At 39.8% G+C, this 20,512-nt stretch overlaps 1 protein-coding gene across 2 annotated transcripts in view; it reads right to left on the bottom strand.

Annotated features, from left to right (window-relative positions):
- Window positions 1-352: 352 nt before the first annotated feature.
- DCP1B (decapping mRNA 1B) overlaps window positions 353-20,512 on the bottom strand; it is a 38,302-nt gene continuing 18,142 nt past the window's right edge. Inside the window, exons 4-9 of one of the 2 annotated variants that reach the window (XM_033057449.1) lie at window positions 16,782-16,848; window positions 14,603-14,738; window positions 10,936-11,064; window positions 9,347-10,186; window positions 2,988-3,236; window positions 353-1,265 (exon numbers count right to left, since the gene is read on the bottom strand). In XM_033057449.1, coding sequence (XP_032913340.1) covers window positions 1,185-1,265; window positions 2,988-3,236; window positions 9,347-10,186; window positions 10,936-11,064; window positions 14,603-14,738; window positions 16,782-16,848 — 1,502 coding nt within the window. In that variant the 3' untranslated portion in view covers window positions 353-1,184. Of the gene's footprint in view, window positions 1,266-2,987; window positions 3,237-9,346; window positions 10,187-10,935; window positions 11,065-14,602; window positions 14,739-16,770; window positions 16,849-20,512 lie in introns of both variants that reach the window. The other variant, XM_033057450.1, reaches the window with a different exon arrangement.

Below are 20,512 nucleotides of genomic sequence, written 5' to 3' on the forward strand. Positions count from 1 at the left end.
AATTGAAACCTGCAGCCAACTTAAAACGAAAGAACTCGAACAGATGAGGCTACTGAGTTGTACCTACAACAACGCTCACAATAAAGAAGACTGAGTAATCCTTCATGGACTACAGTTTGGGTTCTCTGCACCCACAGAAGACATGCCTCCTCAGCAACAACTCTGTATTCCTAAACTGTGGCAAACTGTCACTTCAGCAGCAGATGCTAATAAAAATATACAAACATTCTTACCATCATTTATGGTAGTTGATTTAAAACCTCATGTGTCTTCTGCCAAGGGTAAAAATATTTTAGAGTCATACAAACTATATATATGGCCCATGGTGGAATAAAATGAAATCAGCACATAGTAGGGATTATCCATTTTTATTTTTCTTTTTTAGAAATGGATCAATGGAAGCACTGTGCTCCAGGAACACCTTTTTTTTTTTTAAATTACACCAGGTAGCATTCCCCTTAAAAAATTTTCACATTGCTTACAATTATGCAGATTGGACCTGGAATAATAGAAACATGAATCTAGTGTCACCCCAGAGCTCTGTGACAACAAGTACATTCACAACCCCCCCACCCCCCCAATTCCTCGAACACCTGCAGAATCCCATTTCTACATCTAGCTAAAAATATTCTTGTCAAAATAGAAAAACATTCTCCTACAAAAATTTTAGGGGCAGTCATGACAGCACTTCTAAACTGCTTTGCAGACAAGTAAAGGACTCGAAGTGTTCCCGAAGCCTCCTGTTCCAAGACTGCAGCCGGATTTTTGTGTTCCTAAGAACAGTCCAGTGCTGCCACCATGTGGTCCCTGCGCGGGACAGCTCCGGGAAAGCCAGGGACAAACCCGCGGCAAGGAGTTACACCACACTGCAAGTAAACAAGGAAACTGGATCCTTAGAACGGAGTCCTTTCGCCGGGAAACCAACTCTAACTTATGGACCAGGGTAAAGAAAATAATTTAAGATATTTTGTGATGAATTCTTCAGCTTCGTGACGCTCCCCTCACTAAAGGCACAATCCATTTCCCACTTTTTTCTCAGTACAGCATGTGTTTGCCAACAAGGAAAATTTAAGTGTATGCAAAACGCCTAAGACCATTCATTTATTCAAACATAATCATACTTGAAAATTTCCAAATCTTCTTGGAGTTCAGGAAGCCATGAAATTGATTTAAAAGAGGATCCTTCACATAGACTTCTTCATGGTCGCCTTCCTCACACTGAAGAGATATGCTTCATAAATAATGTTCAAGAAGTTGTCATCATTCTGAAACACAAAACAGGTCATTGTTAGCAGGGTAACTGGAGTAAAGAGATAAGAGGGTTATTTCATTTTATGGACCAGAGATACTTTAGTCTTACTCTTCTTTAAAAAAGAAGAATGGCAAAGCCCTTTCCTTCACTGAAGACCTGTTTGACTTCCCAGGACTGTACCTCAGTAAGAAGCCCTGAGTACACAAAAGATGATATTCTAAACTCACAGTGCATTTAAATTCAGTCCAGTACCGTTGCATAATAACTCCGTGACAATACTGAAGTTACAACCCTGCAATTTTTCTTCTTTGCCCTAATTTATCTAAGGATTTCCTTAAGTTGTATCCTCTGTCAGGTTCAGTGATAATTCCAAGCATTTCTGAAGGAATAATGAAACACTCTAGGTTGTGATCCTACACTAAAATCCTGCCTGGGAAAATCCTTGCATTTTGTTTAGCTCTTTTAGGCTTAATGCTCCTAAGGGATGCTGGTCCTTTTGCTCTGATGCTTAACTTTTTCCTTCTGGAGAACATTTTGCAAGAGCGAATCAGCCCATATTAAGAGAGAATGTTATAAGTAGCTCACATTAACACATGAGGATAATTACAACCAAGATAATATTTAAGGAAAATTAGGCACATCCAAGACTGTAATTTTATAGAATGGAAAATGACAGCTAACAAATCAGCAGTGAACAATTTTCAGATAACTCAGTTAATCCTGTCTACCACCAAGAATAGCAGGGTTATATATATATTTTACAAGTACGAAGTTACAGAGAGTAAACCTCAATCTCCCTTGATTAGTTTCCTCTTTAACTTCATGTATGATTTTAATAGTATCCAGACTCAAACTAGGTAAAGACAAAATAATGTGATGTTTTTTTAATCCCAAAATAAATACACAGGAAAAAATGGAAAAGCCCTCCAGTTTGTTAAAGATAATATTTCTTCCCTGAATTTATAACTTCAATACCATTTTAAGTAACTTAGAATAATGACTTTTAATTTTATTCCAAAGCCTTACAGGCACACAGTTTTGACCTACAAACTGGATGTGTTTCTCTGCTCCTTGGTTGATCTGCAGCCAGGTCTTTAGTTATATAATCTCTCCTCAACCTCTACTCATCAGATATAACTCACACAGCAAGTTAAAGAAGAAAAAATTCCTAATTGTGCATCATGCCAGAGCAGTAAACAATCATCTCATACATAACACTACTAATGCTTTGTCGCAATTAAACCTTAAAAACTGCAGCAAAAGGAATTTTATTCCATGTAATTCTCTAGCTCAAATGCACAACTGAATTAAATATACTCATGTTATCTAGTCTGTATTTTAAAGTGGCTCACACTCATCCTGCAATTTTAATCTCCCATCTGAATTCCTCTTACTGCTTACCCACATCTCTGAAATATTTGGCAGCTAGGATAATCACCCATTATTTATCCTTAGCTAAAAATATAATAGATGTCTCTCCAGCTCATAGGTTGACCTTGCAAAGCTTTCAGCCATCTTTGTTCTTTTCCACCAAATTTATTACCTTTCCTGAACCCCAAATCAGATGCATTAATCAAAAGGCAGTTGGGCCAGCAGTCCCTCGCACAAGTAGCCCAACTTGCAACAGGTACTGAATTCCTCATTTTGCCTTTAGACAGACACAACAAGCCCAGGGCGCTGGCACGGAAAGCCCAGCAGGATTTGGAGCAGAGCAGCACAACTCTGGGCGCTGTACCTGGATGAGGTGCAGAAGCGTTTCCTGCAGCTGCAGCTTGGTGATGCAGGTGCTGCTGGCCACGGCTGGCTCTGGGGCAGGCAGGGGCAGGAGCAGGCTGCCCGAGCTGGCAGCGGGCTCGGCGCTCGCTGCTGCCAGGCGCCCGCTCTCAGCGCCTTTGGGCGGCGTGGGCGTGGGCTGGCTGAACACCATGGGGGACATCAGCAGGGTGGGGGTCACCGAGGCAGGAATGCGCTGAGGGGACATGACCTGTCCGGATAAAAACACAACCGTCAGGGGAAGCCATCTGTTTCATTCTGCAGGAGTGGAGGAGTGAGAACTGCAGGGAGATTGGCAACAGGCACAGACTGCTGTGAGGTCAACACCACCTCCAGGGTCTGCTTCCAGATCAAAGGGGCTTCCATCCCATCTCAGAGTGCACACACGGATTGAAATAGGATAAACCCGATAGGTAAATGTTCTTATGACACGAGGATTTTATTACAAGAAGCAGGCTACTATTAAATATCAGCACTTAGAGAATGCAGCTGTAAAATCTTGCACACAGGGACAGCAAGTCAGGAAGTTCAATCTTTGAGAAGGTTAGACATGCAAATATCACTGTTCACGACTAACTCCTGTACCTAAAACTAGACAGTATTTTCCAATAATATGTTTCAAATTACTTCATAAATATATATATGTGTATGTATTTTACCTTCTCATTGTATTTCAGGAAAGAGAAAACAGAACTCTAAGTTCAGTGATTTAGCTAAAGATCCATAGTGAACTTATGGCAGAAACAGAAGAGACTCACAACCAATACACCACTGACAAAATCAAAACGGCCCCAAAGACAACTTTGATGCTGCAGCACTTCCCCCAGCATCCTAACCACACCAAACCGTGCATCTGCCAAATAATTTTCACCTTCAAATTTTGCAGTAAGCCTTGGAACTGTAAAACATGCAGGATTAGCAGATACGATCAGATATAATATCAGCAAATAGTATCAGATGTAACACACAACATAACAGGTTGTTAATTCACTCAGCTTGCAGATATCAGATCTCTCTCCAGGTAATTCCAGTAATAAACCTTAATCCTAATCCAAGTCATCTCCTTGCTATTCAACTACCTAACCTTTTGAAAGAACATAGGAAGGAACTGATACAAGCTCACCAAAGCTCCTCTCTTTTGGACTAGAGCATCAGTTATTGCCACCATATTAAGGTGAAAGGCCACTGAACCCCTTTACTGTGTCCTGCATTATGTTTCAATTTTGAAGTAAAATTAAGAAAATAGAAGTGAGATTGATCTCTTAGGTATGCAAAACCACACAGATTAGCATTGAAGAACAGCCACATTTTTGTAGCTTGTCTTCCTCCTAGCTGTGATTGTTCTACCCAAGATATTTCTGATACAAAGAAAAACAGAAACAGAGGACTGAGATCCCATGCTGTTTTATGGAAAAATTAAGGGAGCAGAGAGTGACTAAAGGCCAGGAAAGAAAGCATACAATACACACCTCATGGAAAAATCTCTTTTTCCGCCCCCCAATATTTACCCAGTTCAGTAAATATTGTGTCTGTTTCTCAAACGCAGAGTAGTACACCACTCTTGACTACAGCTTTCTTCCAACCCCACAGCATGCAATCAAAACAGCAATCACCAGGTCTGTGTTCCAGGCCTCTGACTGAGCAGAGGTACAAACTGACTGAAGGTCTGCACACCTGTGCTTGAAAAACATTGACTTCAGAAGAAAACCAGTGTGAGTCCAAAGTGACATTCCTCTGTGGAGTGAGACCTTCAGACTTAGTGCAGATCTTCTCCTGCCTGTGGAACATGAACTACCCCCAGATCCTCATCCATGCTGCTGCAGCAACTCGTCTTTAATTTACCTCCTGACAAATTGGCAGGGTTTGTTTAAACAAGATTATTCTTCCTCATGTGATTTCAAGAACGCATGCACAAAACTGCTCAACAAGGGCAAAAACCTCCTGCAAAGGGAAGGTTGGGATCAGCTGGAGGAGATAAAGCGCCCCACTAATACAGTTGAATCTACAGCAGACTCTGTCATACCCAGATAACAGCCTTTGAAATCAAAAGACATTTTTCTCATTTGCCCAAGGCAAACAAACAAAACCTGGGACAAATTGTACCCTTAATAATGGACAAACACATGTTGCGGTTCAAAATACACATGCTTTGTCTTCTCCGGATATAAAGGTCTGTCAGGTGGGACATGCCAAGCATATGGAAACGATATGGAATAAGCAATATTGCCATCTGCTGGTGACACAGTCAACATCTACAGAGTGCTGCAGAACTCCAAATACTGACTCAGAAGAAGAGTGGAGACTATGTGACTTCATTCAGTGCATAGCATTTTGTCCATACTCAATATTATATTTTTTGCTAACAGCACAAGCTCAAAGGTTCTGCCATTGAACAAACCTCTACATAAAAATACATGGATTGTTTGGGGTTTGTTTCCATACATAAAGCAAAATTTTGATCTGAGATTGAGCTCAGATCACCTTGAGTCACCGGGACGATTGACACTCACCAGAAAACAAGGCACTGATCTTGGCCTTAGCAGTGCAATTCCTGTATGACCATGCTTTTGCAGAAGCCACTCTAAGTGCTCTGTAGGGACACAACAGCCTTTGGACCTATCTTCTAGCTTTGAGTAACTTCTGACCAGTCCCAACAGCCCTTCCAAAATTCTGTTGATCTTCTCACCCACAGAACCTGAGCTGCTTGTTCATCCATTCTCTGTAGCTGTCAGGTCAATGCTTAAATCTGAGTCACTAATAACAGACTAGGAGTCTGCCATGAGCTGTGCAGCAAAGAAGTAAGAACAAGAAAGATGTGCAGAAGAACTGGTGCAGTACCTGACACGTTCCCTGAAGCCCAAATGCTCACTGAGATGGCAGCTTGGTGTTCTGTGTGGTGGTTGGCAGATGGATGACACCACAGCTGGCAAATTCACACAGCACCATGAACCAAGGAGTGCACTGCAATGCCAACCAGCACCTTCTCTTGCTTCCTGTGTCAACAGAAGCCCAGGTGCATCAAGAGCTCCTCTGGAGCATCAGCACTCAGTGGCTGCTGTGGGCCAGAACAGTTTTCAGAGGCACTGCTTAAAACTGGGAACATAAGTCTAAGAATGGCTCAGGAACTTGAAAAGCAGTTAATGAAAGCAAAGCTGGCTACAACACTAACATTGCTTTGTCTTTCAAGTTGAATTTAGGATTTAGGATATTCTAATGGATGTTTAGCTACAGAAGCTGAAATTATTTCTTGAAGTAAGTTTAATGCACCTATATGCATTACACAATTGCATGCTGAAACGGCAGTCAGGACAACAGAGCAGCAGTGCTGAGATGCTCACACCAAAGACACTGAGTTACATGCACACACTTAGCAGATGCAACATTACGTACAAAATATATTCTTGATGGAAAAAAGTTTCAAGAAATGCAAAAAATGCATTGCAAGATATGCAGCCTTCTGAAGACATGATAAATTTGTGTCTAGGTTATTGTAAGCACTTAAAAAACCCTAATTCTGATTAGCATAAACACTTCAGCATGCATGTATCTATAATCAGGATGCCTAACACATGCCCAACACTACACATATCCCTAAAAGCCCACTGTAGATTAATGCTTTTTTATTGAATCTGAAGCACACATTACTCACTGTCTGTATAAGGAATATTTCACAAAACAGGGTTGGCACCAGACCAGGCTGAATGCTTCCAAGTATTGTTCTTCAGTTTTTGCTTTTTTTCCTTTTTATCCTTTCCCCCCATTTTTTTTGGTAACTGGTCTCTTCCATTCCATGTGGGAGATCACAGTTCTTATACCATATGGGGATGCAGCAGAAGCCAATTTAAACTTGGACTTGTAATGTGTCAGTTGTGGAAAGGACTATTGCTTACATTTTCTTAGTGTTGCTGATGGATTTAGAGTGTTCCTTTAATCTGATTTTTCCAACAACAGACACTGCTCAGATATCTCTCTATTCCTGTCAGACTTTTGCTTTTTCTGTATGGTGAAGTGTAGTAGGAGAGGCAATAGCAAAAGACAAATAATTACAGAGAACAAACCTTTTGCTGCACTTGTCAAAATCTGCTTTGATCAATTTTGCATGAGCATGTGCAGATAGATTTGTGCCAATTCAATTTCACTCAAATATCTGCTCTGCGGGCATGGCAGCACTTGAAGCCTCTGGTCTACTGCAAGGAAAATACTATAAAAAGATTAATGTTGGTTTTAAAAGTTGTTTTTGATCTTCCAGGTTCTTTTTCAAAAGCAGGCATGTTTTGTGTGACTAATTCATGGCTTCCAAAGGAACAGAGTCCTTCCTTCATTTCTAGCCTCCCTGCTTTTGCGGCAATCAGCTGCACATGAAAGAGGCCATTCCTCCCAGACTGTGGAGCTTTAGGTGTCCTAAACAATCACTGGAGATTTAAAAAATGGTAATGGGCATGTCACTAAAGCTAATGCAGCTAATATAGTGTTGATAGCAGTTGTGGCAGCCTGTGAAACCACTCCTAGACAGACTCTGCCTCCTTGTTCTGCACACAGTCATGCAAAGAGAGACTGAGAATCTCAGTTGCTGCTTTTTTGACTTTTTAGGCAAACTAGCAGATATAACCACAGTGAATCAACCTTGTTCCAGGAAGATGTTTCTCACAAGCTGCTGTTCTACCTGTATTCAAGTCAATTGTTGTAATGACATTAGGCCAGACCTCAGGAACTGCCTTTCCATATTGCAATTAATACTGGCACCGCTGTCTTTTCATATATACAATATTAAACTCATTAGCCATAGCAGCATATGTATTTTTCATCTGAAAAAAATAGCAGCATATTTCCTGACTTTTTTCATGCATGCTGACTTACAATGTAGAGCCTGGACTTGCCTCATTTCCCTTCTATCTTTATAATGTCCTCCCTCGTGCTATCAGTACATGTACCAGTGAATCACACCATTTCTTACATTTAAAGCAGGCAAGTTCCATTCCCAGTGAAAACAAATCAATTTTTTTGACTTTGGATCCTCCTTTTATTCTTCAGCTCTCCACTGGAAAGTCAAAGTTACCATCTGCAAGCAACTGATCCTGAATAATGACTAATCCCCAAAAAACTCTTTCATACAGATTCAAATCCTACTGCATTAATTAAAAGAACAAAAATAATGATGGCTATTTGCTGTATCAAATTAATATTCCTCCTACCTCCCTCATGGAATTAAAAAACTTGACCTGTCACAAGCTTAGTGGCAGATGTGGTTCTTAATAAATGAATCTCTCAACTTCTTCACGTATAGAAGAACTTGCTAGCATATTGCAATAGCCTGTAGTCTTTCCATCAGATATAAAAAAATTAGAAAAACAGAATTAGAGAAAAACGGACTAAACAGAAATTAAAAAGCATGTTAGAGTCACAAAAGAAAAGCAGCTTTTCAACTAGACACTGGAAAGGGGAATGCTTGGGATCAGTAGCTTCTAGACTCCCACACAAGTCAGACCCCAGCACAACACAGTCTATCCACAGAAAAGGAAGATGAAGAGGACTTAGATGCATTCCCAGTCAGGACATGGAAAGACATTCTAGGGTAGAAAATCCTACAGAAAAAGAAGTTGTTAAAGACAGGAGTTGTTTTGGATGGGACATTTTGTAATGTTGCTTTTCTGAAGAACTTAAGTGTACTCATGAGAGAGTTTCTTAACCTCCCCTGAATTTTTTACCATACCAACCTGACTTGCAGGATCAAAATAAACAGAATTTTTTCATGTCATTCAGGCACAAGACCTTTCTTCAAAATAATATACAGCAAATTAAAGAAAAATAGCTAATGAATATCTAGAGGTAGCAGGTGTGGTACAAGATAACTAATTGACCAATATACAAATACTTCAAAAAGCTGCTTCAACAAACAAACAATACACCTTTTAACTATCTTTAGCAACAGCAATATAAAAGAACACACATTTACACAGAGAAAACTATGACTAATTTTACAGAAAATAATTATTAAACCTAAAATATTACACTGAGTAGCAAGTCATTACGCACAACAGCCCAAGTATGGCAAGTGAAAACTAGGTGAGTTATCAAAGCTGCTCTGGGATAACCCAACATTGCAGGATTTCTGGTCATCACTGATGTGTAAGAAATGATTTTAGGGTTTACAATATCCCATCTTGGTAAATCAGAACTCACTCCATGTTTGAAAAGTATCACCTGCAAAATAAATCATGTGCAACATGCAGCAGGACAGTGAAGCCAAGAGTAACCTCAGAAAACATGTTTAAAAGACTGCTGGGTTTGTGTTTCTTTATGAGGAAGAAATAGCCCATTTACCTGGAAGAGAGCACTCTGTTTTTCTGTGCCTGGAGCCTTTTCTATCCAGGAATCCAGTGGTTTCAGGGTATTGCTGCTCTGGGTAACAACTGGGAACTTAGCTGCCAACGTTGGTCTGCTGGACACATGGAGCTGCTGTTCTTGTTGCACTATCTGGAGTTTTTTCAATAATTCTTGAGGTGAAATCACCCCAGAAGTGGCTGTTTGATTGCCAGAGAGAGGCAGTGGCTGTCTGGGAAGTTTGGATTGTTCCTTACCAAGTGTCTGAGCCTCTAAAGTCTGGCCTGGTAGGGACCCATTGAAGTACACCAGAGGGGGCTGGCTCATGTTATTTCCTGGTGCTGCCGGTGCTCCAGCAGGAGCAGGAGTCCTGCTGAACACGGAGACTGCTGAGTTCACAGGTCCTGTGCCACTAGGGTCCGCTTTGGTCACCGATCCCGAGTGACTGTGCAACTTGTGCAGTAAGCTCTCGGTGCCAGCAGCGTCCTGAGCCCCGGGAGCCGCTGCCACGCCGTGGGAAGTCACGGGCTGGAACAGCCCTGGCAAACTCTCCCCCGCGGGGGGCACGCTGCCATTCTCACACAGGCGGCTCTCGGGGAACTCGGCCAGGGGATGGAGTTCTGTGCCACGCACCATGAGCTTCTGGATGGCAGGGCACAGCTGCTTCTCCGCACAGGGGGAGTGCCTGCCGGGTTCCTCGTAGGACAGCGAGCGAACCACGCCCTGCCGGACAGAGAGGCTCTCCTGCTGCTGCTTACCGAGCGCTTCCGAGCCGTCTGCCTTGTCCTGCTTGCCAAACAGCGCCGTCAAGGACAAGTGCTGGGGCTCAGGATCCACTGCCTGCGAGGGGACAGAGGAACAGAGTCAACACAGCTCCCTCATACAGAAGTTACATTAAGTGGTGACAACATTTAACCAGCAGAACTCAATGAAAAGCTAAGAAAACTGCTACGCACTGCTATGCTCTTTTTCCCCCCCCCAAGAGGATTTTTATTAGTTTTGTCACATAGGAAGGGCAAGAAGACTGTTGTCAAGCTGCTAATGTGGGAGAAAAATCAGCAAATTTGAGCTAGAGCAGTGGCTTTGCTTTCAGTAACAGGAAAGAGCATCTTCTTTTACAGCCATCACTACAATATTAGTAAGAGACAGTAATCTGCCTGTGTATGAAGTACAGCCACTTCTTGTGCATCTGCTGGTCACAGCTGAACTCAATTTGACAATTTTTCAGTGTGATTTGGCTTCAAAACATAAGACATTTTTCTTTATTGTGATTCCCCCTGGAAAAAAAACCCAAACAAGCAAAAATCCAGAGTGTGGTCCAGCAAATGACTAGATCAGCTTGTGATCAAAGCAGCATCTGAAATTTGAAAGACAAGTATTTCTTTGTTGCATTAGGATAGTGTATCTGTAGTTTTCATGTTTCCACGTAATACAGTGGGGGCTGGGGAGCTTACACAAACCAGATTAGTTGTGCTTTTAAAATAATTCCTTACAGTGGTTCCAACTCCAATTCCTGCAGTGACCTTCCAACTCAAATCAATGTTTTGTTACTCAAAGCAGCAGCAGTCACCAAACATCACAAATTTTACCTTGCTCTGCTGGGAGATTCGCTGATGCTGATTCTCACTTGGCTTCACTGGAATGGGTTTGATAAGGTTGGGGTTGCTGTAGATTGCAGAGGAGCTGGTTATTTGTTTTGGCTCTGAGCAGGTCTTACACTGAAACAGAAAAGGATTTCTTAGTGTGTGTGATTATATCTTCTCTCCTAGCTCCCAACCACAGTAAAATTCAGACACAACCAGGTATTCAATAACCAAAACCACTAACTGCAGCACTGATGATCAAGTATTATGCTATTACAACTGAAGCAACTGAAGCCTAATTTTCTAAAACCAGAAGATGTATGTAAAACTGAACATTTGATTCCAAGATTTCCCATGTATGAGGCTTCCCTCTAATTTACATCTCAGTACTCTTGTTGCTCTGCTGTTTTTCCTGCACTTCAAAAACATAAAACCCTTTTTAAAAGCACCTTAAAAACCAAGCGACAGACATGCTTTTCCTTCATCCAACAGGCAGCTAGATGTATAGATCCATGAAGGAATAATACGCCCACAAAAATAACTAAAAATGCTAGAATTGCAACTCAAATTTTTACATAAATCTTCATATGCTGGAAACTTGCAGGATGCATATATACATGCACAGAAAAGTCAGTCAAGACTTAATCCGTTTGTAGAACTGTTCATCAGATCAGACAGATCCTACATGGACCAACACTGCACCTCAGTAAGATTAAACACCCTTTCCTCCCAAACAATTCTCTTTCTACTGATGCTGCCTTTTCTTCAACATTTCTTCTCACTGCTATTTTTCAGCATAAAGCACATAAGTTTTTCCTTTAACACCATGAATAACATACTTTTCAGTATTTCCCAGAGAGTTCTACAGAGTTTAAATAATACCCTTGTTCCTCAGGATAATTTAATAGGCTGAATTCTTCAGAAACCCTAAGTACCTTGGATTCCACTGTCATACCCTGCATGATCACAGAGTTAAGCATCTAAAAATGAGGTGAGAAAGAGTAGTGTTTAACACAGTATAATATGCTAAATGAGGATATTTTAGACCAAATTCCTCCAAATGAGCATCAGTACACACAAGAATGACATTGACCTGACTTGGTATCATTGCTGTGACTTGATAACAAGGCTAGTAGGTTGCTATCTAACACAGAAGCATGGAAAAGAAGCCTGTGATGATATCAGAAGCATCTGTAACTCTTGGACCTCAGAATACAAAGGCATTTTGGTAGATGGGGAGCACGGCCTTGCTGATGAGTAAGTTGACAGCACTAGGGTGGCATTTTAAGCAACTGTCAGGTAGACAGGTAAAGCTATCAGATGCTATTATCAACAAAAAGCAGCATGAAAGAAATGCCACCATGCTCTTTACTGATGGAACTTAAGTCCTCACCAGCTACAACATTTGGCAATTATTACACCTTGCTTCACAGGTCTGTCCTTTATTTAGTCAGGTGTCCTATTCAAAGCTCTGCTGCCACAAACGATACCCAAGTAATCAAAAGGTTCCAAGATCAAGTCAAAGAAACACTCAGCAACACTGGAACAACACTAGACACATATCCAAAGAGCAAGAAAACCACTGAGGGGGTTTTGGCAAGTTTGGTAGAATCAGATGGGCTGCTCTGCATTGTGAGTGTCCTACTCCACCTGTACAACATGAAGCTGAAAATGCTAAAGGCTGGGAGAACTGAGCAGCACAGAGCTCTGTAAACCCAGAGCTTGTCCTGCAGTACAAGACAAGGCACAATGGTTAAGGAGAAACCTATTTTGTCATGCTTTGTTCTGTACCCTTGCACCTCTTCAATGGTTTTCTCCCTGCCCATCAGTGAGGCCAGCATTTTCTAACCACAGATCAGGAGAAAGCAAGGGTACAAGAAGTAAATGAAAGAAAAATAACTCAGTGGTTTAGCATCTTAAAGCTCCATTAATTTAAAAGGGAAGGGGAAGCTGTCTATTTTATTTTGCATGTAATGCAACCTCCAAAGGTATAACAATCTGGGAACAAGGTATACCCTTAAAAATTAGACTCTTAAAAATCAAGCAAAATTACTTAGAAGCTTTGAAAATTGATGCTCTCATTTTACAGCCTCCAACACTTTAAAATACTCTTCACTGAATAAGCACAGAATTCAAAGAAGAGTAACATATTTCATAACTAATTTCAGCACATCAGACTAAGTAATAAAACATACGCTGACAACAAAGTAGATGTCATAAACCAGTCAAAAAGCACGACTGCTCTGAAACATATTGACAATAAATTGAAAAATGGTTGTCATTGGCTTTATTTATCACAGTCCTTTGAAATTTATATCACTAGCAATACAAGAAATCACACACATCCTGTTCATAAGAGGTCAGGCACTCCTAGCACTCAAGTCTCAAATGAAGATGAGGAAGTTTTCATGTTATTTTTTATGTCCTTAAATGCAGAAGGATTAAAGAAAAAGAAGCAAATATGAAAAGATTCTAAAGGGAAAAACAGTCCTAAAAGCTCTTATTTAAACAACAATTTAAACTCCTTTGTCTTGATTTCTGTGTGCTAATGCAGAAATGGATGCTAACATCTTTTAGATTTATCACTCTCTCACAAAGCCTGGAGACAGCCTCCTATTTTTCCATTTTCCCATCCGCAGTATTTTTAAGGTTATCTAAAGAGAACCTCTCAGACATCTCAAAACATTATCTGATGCCAAGATTAGATACTGATTCAGTATTAAAATAAGGGAAAACACCAGGTTTTGGAAGTGTTAGTCTCCTATAATACATTAAATCTCTGCTACAGAAAAAACAAAGGCCCCAAGCTTCAACAGCAACTACGCTCAATAAAAACGGCTCCATTTCACCCCAGCTCAAATAGTTTGCCATCATCTTGCTGAGGATTTTATTAGTAGTTACATTTCAGCAAAAATAAACTCAAAGAATTTAAGGAGAGAACAAGTTAAGATATATGCCCATTTCCAGACTCTTATGGAACACTTAGGAGCTCTATTATCGCATGACAGCACATAAGCAATACAGGAAACAGCAGCAGGAACCTGCAGGCTCTGTAACAATTTGCAGTTTATATATGGATAGTTAAAATTATTAGATTGTTATTCCCCAAAGTAAAACGTTTTTGATTGCTCAATAATAGAGAACATTATTAGTCCATTAGTTACTTCTTTATTTAGAAGCCTCAGAAGACCAAAGCAGCACACGGGCTGAAATCATACTACATTTCAACCTTTTCATTTCCTTCCATTAGTGCCTGAAAGAAGCTAACCACCACAATTAAAAGCACTAACTTCACTGTCAAAAGTCTCCTGAACCCAGTCCTTGGCACAAACCACAGAAACTATCAGCAGGTCAATACTTCACCCACAAAGAGGGCAGAGCTTGCAGGTGCTCCTCCATAGGCACAGGAGCTCTAAGGGTCAGAATGAAAGACAATAGATACTTGCTCTTATCCTCTGCCATTCAACAAAGAATCATATCCACATTCTCCTTCCAGAACCTGTTACTGACAGCATTAATTGTTTTTGAATTTTTAGCAAATTCTGTCAAAACTTTTTTTTACCAGCCACTTCTACACAAAATGAGAGTGTCCAAAATCCCTTTGAGTAGAAGACTCAAACCCCAAAATCAAACCTTTAATGTTTCATAATGTAAAGCCAGCAGCAAGGCTCACCTTGGTATACTCATCTTTGGCCTTGGTAAGCATCCGTAAGATATCCACTTCTTTGTTATTAGCAGAGTTCATGATCATGGGGGACACCCCTGTTCCTGTGCCCTGCTGTGCTTTGAATTGCTCCTGCTGAGTTAGGCTGAAAGGTGGAAGATATGAGAAAAGCAGTACAAATTACATATAAAAACCTAACCACAATTACTGTACAATACTTGATTGAAACACAAATATTTATCTTTCCCCATCTACTTTAGAAAGTGCAGTAAAAAAAACCACTATTACAAGATCTCCATAAAATCATAGTTTGACATGAGATTGATTTTCTGCAATCTTGAATACACGACACCATAGAATAAAATTTCCATAACTGAGTCCCAATTTCTATACCCAGAAGGAACAGGGAATTTATAGCGTTATTCAGTTCTGCTGGTGGTGGAGGATGGCAAACACACACAAATCAGGCATTAAGTACTAGCAAATGACCAATTTCCTGCCCCAGCTGTTTTATTATTATTGTAGAATGCTGAGAATAAAAATACGCAGCCAATTGGCTGAGCAACACGGTATTTTTTATCTATATGAAATACTGCTATTATAACCACTACACATGGTTTACATTTGCATGAATCCTATGAAAACTAGGTTTTATTGTAGTAAATTAGCAGTTTGAGAGCACCTAATCACCACCAACCGAAACTTGAGCTAGTTAACTAAAATGAGCTGTCAAAAACCAGGGTTTCCCAGGGTTCATTGTTTATTTCTGTAAATTCATCCCCATCAATTATTTCTTGGGTCACCACTGACTCATTTCAGAGCTGTAGGATATACAGTGAAACCAACAAATCCCACTGAACAAAACCCCAGCACTGTCACAGTCTGTTTCACACTGTTTTGTCACTGCAGAATGAAAAGCAGCAGGCATTACTTCAAAAAAAGGATATATGGTGGAAAGATGACTGCCTTCCCATCTAGAGTTTTATCACAAATCCTATCTCTTGTGTCTAACCCCATAGAGCACAGGCAGTTGCAATGGTCAATCACTGCCTGCTCCTACCCAGCCCCTTTACTACATTCTTCATATTGCAGCTCTAAAAAAAATAGACTGCATGGTGGTAAAGTCTGTGTGACTTCAGCTCCTTCCTTCTCCAAACAAATGAAAATCTGCATGTCCTAAGAAAAGGGTCCCCGTAAAGTGCGAAGAAGGAGCCCCTCCATCCTGGACACGAGAAGACAAGAGCAATACTGAAAAAAACTACCCAAATGACATTCTTAGGTTAACATACAGCTGAGAACATAGTTCTGTGGGAAATCTTCACCTCTGGATGGACTGCAAAATTAAAGTTGAACATGTATAAAAACACATTTTTATGTGCATGAAAGCAATGACTTTAAAGCCAATTGAAATCTTGCTTTCAATGCCAAAAACAAAGTGAATTTTGTATACATTGCTAAGAAATGAGGAATCAGGAATTCAGCCATGGTGTACAAACAGGACAAAACCCACAGAAATTATTTTAATACAGTACGCCCTCATGATAGCCTGTACTTGCTTTGATAGAGGGGAAAAAAAAGGAATAATAATAAAAAATAAAAGCACCCCAAACTGAAAAATACATTAAACCCCCTATGCTGGTTTAGGGTAAATTTGGGAGGAAGCCCCTGAATGGAGCCCTCGACTAGTTGGGGGAAAAAATATTTCTTCAGAGAGGAGCAGAAAAAAAACCTGAGCAAGCAGTTCCCAGCACAAAACTGAACAGTACCAAGGGGAGCAAGGGCAGGCCCTGATAATCAACTCCATACCTCTTCTCTCCCCCTTCACTCCTGGAAGCAGTTTTAAAGCTGCAGAATTCAACATTCAACACCAACAGACCATTTGGGGATACAGGCATCATAAGTCAGCCCAAGACACCCCCAAAGAAGACAAATCTTCAAAATAGATCTGAGACATTGGGAATAAAACATACCAACTGGTACACTCTGATGGTGCTGGAGACCTGCACTACAAATGAGGAAAAACTACTGCAATACAGTGACTTATTTATGAAATGCAGGCTTGACACTTGTAACAAAGACTGTGAGTTTTAACTAAAAAGGTAAGAATCCTCAGAACATAAAAGGTGCATTGTATGTACAGAAAGACATAGATAAAAACCCACAGAAGTTTTGCTTACCCATCACTTACTTTTTCATGAGCTCCGCAATTCTTTGGCATTCTTCCTTATCATAAAACCAAATCCCATATATGGACACTGTAAATGCACATCAAACACAAACTATGAACACCAACTCAAACAGCAACTCTACCTGATAGATATTTAAATGTGACCTCTAAACAAATTTCAGAATTTCCATTTTATGTTCTCCCCATCTAGAAACATAAAATGACACCTCAGATCCTATAAAATCAAAACCAGTCAAAGGCACACCTCTAAGTACATAAATCCCAAGCTTTTAAATATTCAATTAAGGCAAAGGTATTTGATCCTTTTCTTTAGAACACTAAACCAGTAGGTTTTTTTCTTTAAAAGCTTTCTCTGTCCTTTATTTCAGTTGTCATATCCATTTGACTCCACTGCCAGCATACTGCAGGGAACATTGCACGCAGATAGAAGTAGCAAAAATTGTTCTGTTCTCAAACAAGGTTCAGGTCTATTTTATAGAGCAAATTTGGTGGAGTAGGATGAACATAGCTCTGTCTCCCTGTAGATTTGCTATAATTCTGCCCATTGTTTTCAACAGGAGATGCTGGGTTTCCTCCTCCTTCCCTCCCTACAGTTGTCTCTCAACCTTAGCAAAACCTGGCAATTCGTACCATATCTTCAAACAGTGGTGGCTACATTTCATTTGAAATGGGTTGAGCACTTGTTCAACAACAATTCCAACACTGACCCAGATGATGCATTATTTCCTAAAATTAGCAGAGTCCGAAAGAAGTAAGTTGAAGTCCTTCAACTCCACAGAGCCAAACCCATGGCACATGAAGTGTACCTTGGCTTTGTTAATGTTTGGAAAGAAAAAGAATGCACAACTGCTTGCCAGACACAAGCACCATTTTCTCCATTCTCCCCCCCCAAATTTAAAGCTGTGGTTTGTTTTCTATAGACCTAAAAATGGTCCCAACTGTTTAATACACAGCATATTGGCTAAAAGCCAAAAATATATCACAAACTGGACATCCTGTAACATGAAAAATTAGCTTTTAACATAAGTACTGTCCGTTATGATCATTGAAAAGTGCGATGATCTCTATTATCCACCTAAAAAAGGAAAGCAACATAATACACACGAGTTTTTCGACAAATGTGCAATGTAAGAGCTGAACTGCACAAGTAATCTCAGTTTTTCAAACTAAATATTAAAATAGGAATTTAAAATACACATTCATATTCTAGCACATTCCAACAGGTCTTCAATAATAAATTGTGGACCTGTAGAAAAGTGTGTGAACAACTCAAAGTTCCAGAACACCAACCTGTGAGGCAAAATTCCACGTCTGCCTGATGAAACACATTTGAAAACTTGTCCAAACCACAAGTAACTCCATATTCTTCAATCCAACAGCACAGCAGGCAGACTGAGAATCCCAGACAAACCAAATTTGTTTTAATCAAGATTCTTATTTTTTAATAAAACAATGACCCATGGAGAAGAGTATTGATGAACTTCTGGTCATCTGCTCCATCTTCTCAATTTTTTTTTACGTCTACCACAGCTGGTGGCACCATCAATTATGCAACACAGGCTGGACAGCTTCACCCTTGGCCAGTTGAACAGACATGTCACTATTTATGAATATCCAATAAATCTGAAAGCTGACAGTCCCTTGGAAATGCCAAACTGCTTCTGGCCATTAGAAGCTCAAAGATTCAAACTGGCTTGCTTCTGCTGTTTATTTACCTCAACTCAGTGACAAACACAAGTGATAACCAGAATAAGCGACCATCTCAGATTTTACAGAACTACAACTAATATTATGAAATACAACTGCAACAAATACAAACCTATTTAGGGTCACAGAACAAGGACACTGGGTCTGGGCCACCAAACCAAACCACCACCCCACAACACATCCCATCCTGACTCCAGTTTTAAGTCAGGATACTGCAGATCCAGAGACCTTTAACCTAGAATTTAGCTGAACTTCAAACTGACCCACATTTACTTTTGTGCCTTGGTTAAATGGTATTTGCAACCCAGATTAGGAAGCACAGCTGAAAGCAAGCAAAGACCAAAGCCCAACATCCTCTGAGCTTAGAGCTCACCCAGTCAGCAGTGACATCTTTCAGAAGTAGACAGTGCCACTGTTGTTCCCTGCTCTCATCTGTCCAGAACAGATGAACACCTGAAATACACTGAGAAGCAATCCCTGAGCTTGTGCCAGAACAACATTGCCCCTGCTCTTCCTTGCATGTGAGAACAAGGGACCAGTGAGAACACAGCAACTTAGGGAAATCTGAGTTAGGTGGAGTAGCCATGGCATAAACTCACACTACAGTACCATATTCTGCTATAATCTGTATTTAGAAGAGTGCAAACACTAGTAGTAAGAATGAGTGTTGATGGCCTCCATCTTGAATTAACGAAGAGAAAAATTTAAAAAAATTCTTATGTGTGAGTCAACACAAAAAACCCCACAACCAGAAACAGAACCTAGACTGATAACCTGTAACTGTCAGGGAACCTGGCACACTCACAGACAATACAATTTCACTGCAAGCTTTCTACCAGCATGAAAACACTGCCTATTTCATTAGGATTAAACAAACAGATTACTTTTATCTGCCTTCCCACTCTGTCAGACTGTTTGACAAAACAGAATTCCAGATGCGAGTAGAGTGTAATTTCATGTTCATGTTAAAAATGAATCATGAACCATCATAGACACAAAGCAAATTTTTCTACTGCCACACAGAAGAGGAAATATCAAGACACTTTTAGGCCTGGCTTCAACCATAAAATTATGTTAGAAGACATTATTGTAAAAAACAGAAAAAAATAAAATCAAAATAAAGTAATAAATTGATGGCATTAAAAGAAAAAAGTGCCAAAATTGCCATGTTGTTAACAAGATTACACAGAACTATGACATAATCCAGTAATGAAACCAAGACGACCCAATTAACATTAAATGGGAAGCTAAATAAATTACTTAAATAAACTGACTGAAATTATCAATTATTAAGGGTATCAGCCTCCAGAATTATTAGAGTTTCTAAAAGACAGGTTACTCATAAATCAAAACTGCAAAGTTTTACCAAAATCTGTGAAGCTCCTTTAATAGCCCAGTGATTGAATTTCAGGAAGGACACTATTTAAGTTTTAAATCACGACTTTAGAGCCAACTTGAAAGCTTCCGCCTTACAATTTTCATTTTTTTGGCTACAGATTTCTCCTGTCCTCACAAACACTAGAACACTTGATACTATTTATAAGCAGAAGCTGACAGCTGCTATCTCCCAGAACTCTAGATAACAATTTCAACCCTCTCAATATTTGAAGCATTAATTTAGTTATTATGATAATACAGAATTCCTTATCAGTTTCAATCATTTGTGCTAAGTAATCCATTAAAAACAAAGCCATTTTCCAGGATTTTTTTTTTCCCCTCTTAATTATTCCAAGCAATTGGATTTTTTCCTTCTGGACAGACATTTCCATTATCAAAGCTTATGTTTCAGTGTACCTGTAACATGGTATTTTTCAAGTATTCCTCCATAAACAGCATCAAGTCTTTAAGCTTGGTAAAAATGAGTACAGAAATAACAACTGACTAGAGATTCCCCTGTACCTAGGAACTGCTTTATACTTGCTGGTATTAAAATCTTAAATTATTGTGTTTTATTCTTGATTTTGTCCTTCTTAAGGTATCTTGTTCTATTTATAGTCTAGACTCTTGCCCCTGAATATGTAAAT

This window comes from Catharus ustulatus, chromosome 4 (genome assembly GCF_009819885.2).
Source record: "Catharus ustulatus isolate bCatUst1 chromosome 4, bCatUst1.pri.v2, whole genome shotgun sequence".
Taxonomy (NCBI): domain Eukaryota; kingdom Metazoa; phylum Chordata; class Aves; order Passeriformes; family Turdidae; genus Catharus; species Catharus ustulatus.